At 42.9% G+C, this 9,433-nt stretch overlaps 1 protein-coding gene across 1 annotated transcript; it reads right to left on the minus strand.

Moving 5' to 3' along the window:
• Nucleotides 1-1,711: 1,711 nt before the first annotated feature.
• SLC35G1 (solute carrier family 35 member G1) lies at nucleotides 1,712-9,195 on the minus strand. The gene is given in 4 exon segments (XM_058810781.1): nucleotides 1,712-4,562; nucleotides 5,071-5,251; nucleotides 8,927-9,162; nucleotides 9,164-9,195. Coding segments are annotated over 4 exon segments (1,209 nt in total). The 3' UTR covers nucleotides 1,712-3,802.
• Nucleotides 9,196-9,433: the final 238 nt, after the last annotated feature.

Below are 9,433 nucleotides of genomic sequence, written 5' to 3' on the forward strand. Positions count from 1 at the left end.
ACTATATCTAGATGTTGACTTCTGCTCATGTAGCATATTTTCTACATTTACTTATGTGTTAAGGACAAGAAAACAATCCTTTCTTCAGTAACCTGTTTTCTCTACTAAGTGTAAACAAAATTGATTGAAATCACATGGACTAAAGATATTTTTTAATGTAAGCTTCCACATAATTTTTATTCTATACTGACAAAGTAGCATTCATATAATGTAATTTAAACTACTACCGTATTCTACTTCCTGAAATTTTTATACTGTCATCAAGTTTAGGTTACTCCAGTTTTGCCCTCTCCAACACCCTTACTAAGAAGATATGTACTGGATCAGCTCCCAGGAGTAGCTCATCACATAACCACATAGGCATTGAGCCAAGAGGAGAGAGCAGGGCTAGCTGACAATCCAAGTTTGCATCAATCTGAACAGATTTGGAACCACACCTTTATAAGTGGCAATTCAAACACATGCATATTACACATGAAGTGAAGCAGTAAAAAATGCAGTCTGTTTTCTTTCCCTCCCCTGAAAGCTGCTCTCAATGCCAGTGATGGTTAAGCAGCAGAAAAACAATCCCAGTTCAGTTTCAAGTATTAAGCAAAAAGGGTGCCAAACTGGAATTTTATTATTATGTGAGGCTTTTAAGAGATAATAAAGCAGTTTCCTGACCTTGTCAGCAGTAGCTGAGCTTCAGTGCTCAGGAAAAGCAGAGAACAGACAGCTGTAAGCAGGAACCAGTTCTACCACTCAAATGGAATCTTCTCATATCCATAAAAACATTCAGATTAAGGGTGCAGGTTTTACCTACAGAAACTTGGACAAAGACAGCTCCTCATATCCAGATACATAGATAAAGGTTTTTCTGTGAGGTAATGAAAAACACCTGGAGGACAAAATCATTGGTCCCAGCCAGCACGGCTTCATGAATGGCAAGTCTTGATTGTCAAACCTCCTAGTCAATCTAGGAAAGCCAGTACACATAATCTTTCTGGACTTCAGCAGAGCTTTTGATACTGTCACAGCATCCTTCTGGACAAAATGTCCAGCACACAGCTGGATAACTGTGTTACACAATGGGTGAGCAACTGGCTCACGGGTCAGGCACAGAGAGTTACAGAGAATGGGGTGACATCAGGGGTCCAGTCTCTAATGGGCTCCAGACACAGCCCAGTTCTCTTCAACATCTTCATCAATGACTTGGATGCAGGACTCCAAGGAATATTAGGGAATATCAATGACACTGAATTGAGAAGAGCTGTTGACTCCCCCAAATGCAGGGAGGCCCTGCAGATACCTTGATAAATTAGAGGGCTGGGCAACCACCAAACATACAAAGTTTAACAAGGTCAAGTGACAGATTCTGCACCTGGGGTGGGGCAACAGACAGACTGGGGAATGAGAGGCTGGAGAGCAGCACCACAGAAAGGGATCTTGGAGGCCTGGTGGATGGCAAGGTGAGTGAGTAAGAGTCAGCAGTGCCCTGGCAGCCAGGAGGGCCAAGAGTGTCCTGGGGGGCACCAGGCACAGCACGGCACCGGGCACAGCACGGCACTGGGCACAGCACTGGGCACAGCACTGGGCACAGCATAGCACCGGGCACAGCACCGGGCACAGCATGGCCAGCTGGGTGAGGGAGGGGACTGTCCCACTCTGCTCTGCATCTTGCACTGAGTGCTGGGGGCAGTTTTAGGTGCCATAAGGTAAAAATTAGAGAGCTTAATGCAGGGCCATGAAGATGGTGAAGGGTCTGCAGGGGAAGATTTATGAGGAGTTGCTAAGGTCACTTGGTCTGTTCACCCTGGAGAAGAAGAAACTGAGGGGACACCTCACTGAGGTCTTCAGCATCCTCATAAGGGGAAGTGGAGGGGCAGGTGCTGATTTCTTTTCCCTGTAGTCAGTGACAGAACTCAAGTAAAGGCCCTTAAGCTGAGTCAGGGGAAGTTTAAGCTGGATATTAGGAAGAGGTTCTTCATCCAGAGGATATCTGGGAACTGGAACAAGGTCCCCAGGGAAGCAGTCACAGCACCAAGCCTATCTGATTTAAGCAACATTTGGACAATGCTCTCAGGCATGTGGTGTGACCCTTTGGGTGTCCTGTGCAGGGCCAGGAGTTGGACTCAATGATTCTGACAGGCCCTTTCTGACTCAGTATATTATGATACTTTGACCCTAAAGTACTATTTACATTCCATGCCTTTGGGATTGAAGTCCCTGGATCTGCCCTGACAGGATGCAACGCTAACTGGCAAAGGAAAAGACATGTGACCAGACATCTATAAATCAAAAAAAAGTACACCACATTTAGTGATTTAGAAAAAAACATCTATCAAATGTATAGAAGAGAGCATTCTCTTTAGAAAAACTTTAGACTTAGTAAGTAACTGAAAACCTCCTCAAGATACAAAGGACCAAAAAGATTCCAATAAAAATTTTCTTTAAACTTTACTGAGATAAGACCAAAAAGTTTCAACCTGGGAAAATTCCACTTCCTAATACTAAACACTTAGTCCTCCTGAAATGTGAAAGACACCAAGATCAGTAATAAAACTATTTTTCTTTAGTATTTGTTGCATTCAAAATAAAGCCTACAAAAATGAGATGTGCAAGAGAAGTGATAAATGCAGACTCAAAGGGGCCAGCATGAGAAGTGGGACTGAAGTTGCCCACTAGGACTGTCTGATGCAGTGTGGATGCCTGAATGTGATTTGTATGCATAGTGTCACCCTTCCACCAAGCTTTCCTCAAATCTCTTCTGTAGAATCTCTGTATGACCTTGGCCAGCCTGCATTTTCTGTGAAACTGCAATTACATTGCACTCTTGTACATTCTTAGGAAACAGGCAAAAGCTTTAATGTAAATCCTTCTAAGTTTATGAAGGCAAAGGAGACTCAAACTTGGTCTCATAAAGAACTTTTGTATAGAAGGATCTGAAAAGAGTCATAAGCAGCATAAAATATAACCTATATTAAATACCTAAAATATATAATCTTTTGCATAGAATAAAGAAAAGTGCAGCTACAGCGCAGCAGTCCCTACCAGAAGAAAGGGCTAATTTATGTGTGGTATAGAATTAACTGTTGTCTCTCATCACTGAGACTGCAGCAACTAAAGATATGTTTACAGGGAAAATCACTTGTGAAAAAAATAGGTGATTAGGATATTTCACTATGTCTGTGAAATAAGTGCAAACACTTAAAATACTTTTTTAAAAAAAGCAAAGCTGATAGGTAATTTTCCCAAGTTAATTTTCTCTTGATATTACTTGAAAAAATGAAATCACTTTTGTTTTTTTAGAATCCGAATTAAATCCACATTTGGCATCTCTTTGTGCAAAATAATAATTAGAAAGCTTATAGAAGTACAAGTTTTATCTATTCTATAAGAGCTGGTTGTTTAAGGATTATCAACTCTTAATTCTCTTCCAACTTTTGTACTGCAATCCCTGTGGTAATCAAGCACAGAATATTATTAAGTCTGGGAGACTTATTTCCACTGCTCTGAAAAATAGAGTCTAAGTGGAGAGCCAGGAACTTTAGGAAAATAAATATTGTACAATTCTGAAAGGAAGCAACATCTTTGAAGTATCTTTCTACTGCCCATATTAGCACACCTAAATATAAGAAAGTATATACCTCATCAGTTGCTAAAACATCTTCGATTTTGGTTAAAAAAAAAGTCAACTTATTTTACTGGATATAATTTGGTACTACAATTTGGTAAATGGGATATTTAAATAAATAAAAATAAATATTGTATTTATATTTCTTTCAAGATTGCTTGTTTCTGTAGTGAATTGGTGTCTGTATTGTCAGATTTCCCTCTGTTTGGCTTTTTTCACACTGTGTCTCCACTTACGAATGGCGGTTCCGGAACTACTGGCTACTACACAAAGGGCACCACCCACAGTCCACCAAGTTGGTATATGATTGAGAAAAAGAACTTGTAAAATAAAAGCAAACACCACATCCATTGTTCTCATTATTGACACAGGTCCAGCTTTCTCTATCTGTAATGCTTTTGTGAGAAATATCTGACCCCCCAACCCTAACAAGCCTATTAATATTAGAAAAACCCTATCTCTACCACAATGTGGTAAACGCCATTCATTCAAAACAAACAATGCTATAACACATCCAATTAATCCAATGACTGCATAATACCAAATTGACAAAAAATAATGCACAGACTTTCCCACCTTCCTTAGTATAACAATAGTCGAAGCTGCAGATAACGTGCTTGCAATCGCTGCTATAGTTCCTTTAAGGTGATCTGAGTAACTTCCTTCAATCCCTGTAACACGTGAGCCAAACAGAAATGGTGGTCTGGCAATAAGAATCACTCCGGTGACTGCAAAGAGAGTGAACAGAACATCCCAAAGGCTGTATTTCTCTTTGAGAAAGATCCATGCCAGCAATGACGTAAAAACAGGACTGGTAAAAGTTATAACAGTGGCATCAGCTAGTGGCATGACTTGGTAAGCATAGTAGAGAAGAACCATTGCAGTAGAGCCAAGGAATCCTCGGAAGAAAAGAAAAATTCTTTTACCTTTTGGTCCCAAAAACCCTGTTCTGAAAAACAGAAATGTTATATTAATGTCACTACCTTGCTTATTTCATGACTAACATCCAAACATATTTAAGTATGGTATATACCTTTCTAGTCAAAGGAGTTTAATACCCAAATATTCTTAACTGTCTGATCACAGACCAGCTTATTTCCATCATGACCCCCAATCACATTCAGAGTTCAGAACCTGTTCTTCTAGTGATTAATTTTTCACTTCCAAAATAACTCAATAGTATCCACAAATTATCTTCTGTTTTTTTAAGATCACCCCTTTGTGGAAATCAAAGCATTTGATACAATAATCCTAGTAGAAGCCTCTACCATTCAGGGAGTCAAGGATTTTCAGTTTTCTGAATCATATTAAGAAACGACCAACTAATCTAAAATAATGCAGTTATGCAACTGACGTCCAAACTAAAATACCACTGCATTGCAATCATATTTAAGTGAGTGATAATTCTAGATCTAGTTTTAAGAAATAACTTGAAATTTAAACATTTTTACACTTACTTGTAGTATATTAAACCAGGAAGAACAAATGCCATTTGGAAAACACATCGAAATGCACTCACTTCCACTGAATGTACGTCTTCAATTTTTTTAAGAAGTAAAGAGGCCACTGAGAAAAGGAAGGCAGACAGTATGGTATAAAACAGACCAAGTCCTGGGCACGCAGCTTTCTTCTTTGCCCCTGAAACAGATAAAACTGCAGTTAATAAGGATCTATTAGAAGACTTTTCTGATCAGAGAGCTCTGTACACTGCAGTGTACACTGCAGTGTACAGAGATACATAACACTGCAGTTCTACACGAGATAGCAGACTTAACTTCTTGTAGATATCAACTAGTACGGGTGATTTATATAGGGACTAGTCACAATTCTGCCCAGGAACCAACAAATGTAACTGACTACAAAACAGTCCATGGTCAGACTCTGAAACTATTATCTTGGGAATCAGCTTCTTAGTTAACTAAGGTTCCTAAGCAAAAGTTAATTTCCTTTCTCACAAATACACAATATAAAATCTCTGTACAGAAGTTCATTTTTATTATACCTCATGTTTATTTTGCAACTAAATCACCCTAAATTTGACCAAGACCGATAACATTTTTATCTCGCTGTAAGAATCCAAATATTTTCTTCAAATAGGCATCAAATACAGATTTTTAAGCAGAATAAATTTAAGTAACTAATGTTAGAACATCAAAGGCCTGGTATTTATCATAATTCCATGAAGACCTTAGTTTATGCTTATTTATCAGACTTCCCCTTCCTGAAAGTTTCCCAAGTCTAATGTTTCTATTCAAGTTTTGTCACTGCCTCAGGCTCTCTTCAACAACATACTCTTCCTCGTTCCACTCATTTTCTCCACACTGATTAAAAAAAAAAAAAAAAGTAAGCAAGGAGAGGGAGAACTGTGAGACAGACAGAGAACTGTGTTGAAGTCAGCAGCAGCAATCTCCAAAGAAATCAGCCTTTTTTATTATTGCTTTGTTGCATAAAAGGAACAGTATTTCCACTGAACCTAGATGTGAACACCAAGGAAAACAGAACCCATCTAAAAATTTGAGTGGGATGTCACCTCACTATCTCTTTCTTTTTTCTCTACCTGCATAAAACACTGGGAGCTACCTTTTCTTCTGCAACTCCCTCTAAAGATAGGAGCAAGAACTCCATGTCCCAGAGGCAGTGTTTTGATAAAAGGGTGCCTCATCTCACATTAGTGTGGCAGCCTGTGAGCCTTATGGATCCTCCAAAACACCATCAGGTGGCTACTGCTGCGAGTTGCTTAGCAACTAAGTATGGTTTTGAGAGGTTTTTTTTTTTAAATTAACAAAACTTGTCACAAACCATTTTGATCTTCCTTGAGATCAGCACTCAAGGCAGAGAAAGTGCATCTTACTTACTGCCTAGAAGGGAAGACTCCAGGCAGGAGTCCTAGGGACCAGGCTTTACAACAGCAACCACAACCTGAAGTAGGCAAAAGGTTTACTTCTCAAGGAATCCTGCCACATTGCAGCTGAGAGTTACAGCTTCTACTTGAAATATTTCTGTTTAGCAACAGCCTCTTACATAAAACTGACTATAAAAACTACCACAAACCAACACTGGGCCAGGACACCTACTAGCTATGAAACAAAGTGTTTAAAAAGTGTCCATGAACTACGTAATAGCTTAATCCACACAGTCACATAACAGAACTTCAAAATTAACAGTCACTAATATTGAAACAAGAGGAATCAGACTGGCTTATAACTGAAATGGGAAATCCAAACCCAGGCTGGCTTAGGGATGAACACAGCACAAACAGAACTATTAACTTTTATCTCAGGCATGATAGCTTCTCTGATTATTACAGAATGAAGCCAACCTAAATAAAGGAAGCGCTGAAATGGAAAACCAATCAAATTAAAGCAAAATGTACTGAAAGGATCTTATATCCAAAACTAAACTTTGGATTGTAAGGAACAAACAAAAATCAGAAGGAACTAATTTCTGTAAGCTACCCAATAGACCAAGCCTATCAAAAACAGAATCTTTAGAATCTTGTAATACTAGAATTTAAACCATCAACATCTTGAATTGCCAAAGCATGAACTTAGCGCAATAAGAAAGTGTTTTATTTCCTTTTAAAAATAAAATGATCTAAGTTCTTCCACCAAAAACAAGAACTGCAGTTCTGAAGAGTACTTATTTCAAAGTAAGTTTTAGAGAGAAGTTACATTAAGATAACATTCCCACCCCACAAAATATTAAGCCTCAAAATACCAGCCTAACACCATCAAAACAGTCAAGCACTCATGCTTGTTTCAAAGAATGTAGCAGCTTGAAAATCAAAAGATTTCAAGCAGTACCCAAGTCCTCCTTTTTTGACTGGCTACAGATTTAGTTTTCCAGTTTTATTTCCTGGCCATCTCCACACATAATACTTTCAAACAATCTTCCACTTCTGTTTTAAGTCATAGGTAAATGCCCCCCACTGTGACCTGTTTTAGATGTAAATTCTAATTGAGTTTTTAATGCTGTACTTTGTTGCAAACAGTTTTACACTTGCAAAAGGCATGCAATGAAAAAAAAATCACACTTCTCACATACAAGAATCTCAAGAATAGCAGGAGAGGCAGAAGAGTAATGGCTTTGGGAAAGATAGTCAGTGAGATGATGATTGTCTTAGACCTTCAGGAAAGGCAGAAGATTCCCCAAGTTATAAAAAGCAGAAAAGCTCTCTTTGACTTGTGTAAAGTGCCAGGAGCACAACAGCCTGCATTGGAACTAATCATGGTCATGCAGACAAGATCTAGGGGTGATTCATAGTCTTCAGTCATCACCTCAGTCAACAATTTTGTGAGGCAGACAACCCAAAACCGAAGTACTCTTTCTGGTTAATTAATCAAAGTTTCTCAGGATTTCAAACACTGGGTTTTTTCCCCCCAAGCTTTGGTTTGTAAGTGACACTAATGTGAATTTCACTGATGAAGGACTCTGGCCTCTCACAGCTCACCAACATATCTATTTTCTGCTGGAAAGTCAATTACAGTCATTTTAATGGCAAACACATTTTCAGTGAAGTTGTTTTAAAAAAAGTACTCCAGATAACTTCAGAAATTATTTTAAGGTGGCATTTATGTTTTAAGACAACTCCACTTTAAACCTACATGTTACATATTTCCCAACACGTTTGTGGCTTTATCAATTTGTGGCTTTATCAGAAATCACAGTCCCAAGTACGTGGACCACCTAAAGCACGCTCTCAAATGCATTTATAGTGTCAGAAGTTCACACAGGCAGAAGGCACCTCTATTTATCCAAACCGGTCAAGTCTTTAAAACTTTAAAAACAGGAAGTACTGTTTTCCCGAGGAATAACCGCTCCCGAGGTTCTCACAAAGGCGACAGAGCCGCCCGGCCCTGGGGGTGAGCGGTGCCGGCGCTGTGCCCGCTCCCGGGGCGGGGGGCACCGGGCACCCGGCCGAGCCGCGCCCGGCACACAGGCACAGGGGCACGGAGCAGGACGTGCTGCCGGCCAGTTGATTCCCTCACCGGGGCCGGCCTGTCCGCTCAAGAGGACGGGAGGACGAGGGCGAGGCCGAACCCGCTCGCAGGTGACCCGCGGGCACCAGGTGCGAGCTGCCGCCGCCGGGGACGGCTCGGAAGCGGCGAAGCGGCTCCTGCCGCCGGCGGGGCGGGCACCGATGCCGGGCGCCCTCTGCAGCCGCCCGAGGCCGCTCCCCGCCCCGCCGCCACGTGCGGACGGCCCGATGCCCTCGGGCCGCCTCTTAATCCCCCGTGGCCCGGCAATGTCACCCCGAGAGCGGGCAGCCCTGCCGGGACGACGCTGCTCCCCTGCCCGACTCTCTCTCCTCACCAGGTGCCTCGCAGCAGAACGGCCAGGACATGCCCGAGCAGCAGCCACAAGCGCGGCGCTCCTCGGCACCCGCCGCCTCGACGCCGGGCGCCGGGCACGGCTGCACCGCACCCGGCCCGTCCTCCCGGCCCGGCGGCACCTCCGGCTCCTGCCCGCCCGCTGCCGGAGCAGCGTCGCCCTCTCCGCCCTGACACAGCACCATGAGGACGCGGAGCTGCCGCGATGCTCCCGGCTCGTCGGCTGCCGGCGACACCTGCCCTCCTGCGCATGCGGTGCGGCCGCCCAGCGCCGCCCGCCGCCTTCCCCCCACCCGCCCGCAGCGCCGAGCACCCGCGGGGGAGGCTGCACCGGGTCCCGGCTCCGCCACCCCCTGCCAGGCCCCGCCTGGAACCGCCCGGGCGGCCCGGCCCTCCCGCGGCCGGTACCTGCCTGCGAGCCGGGCGGCGGCGGAGCGCCCCTGCCGGGACAGGAGGCAGCGCCCCGCCGCTTCCTTCCTGGCGTCCCCGG

Source organism: Ammospiza caudacuta, chromosome 9, assembly GCF_027887145.1.
Source record: "Ammospiza caudacuta isolate bAmmCau1 chromosome 9, bAmmCau1.pri, whole genome shotgun sequence".
Taxonomy (NCBI): domain Eukaryota; kingdom Metazoa; phylum Chordata; class Aves; order Passeriformes; family Passerellidae; genus Ammospiza; species Ammospiza caudacuta.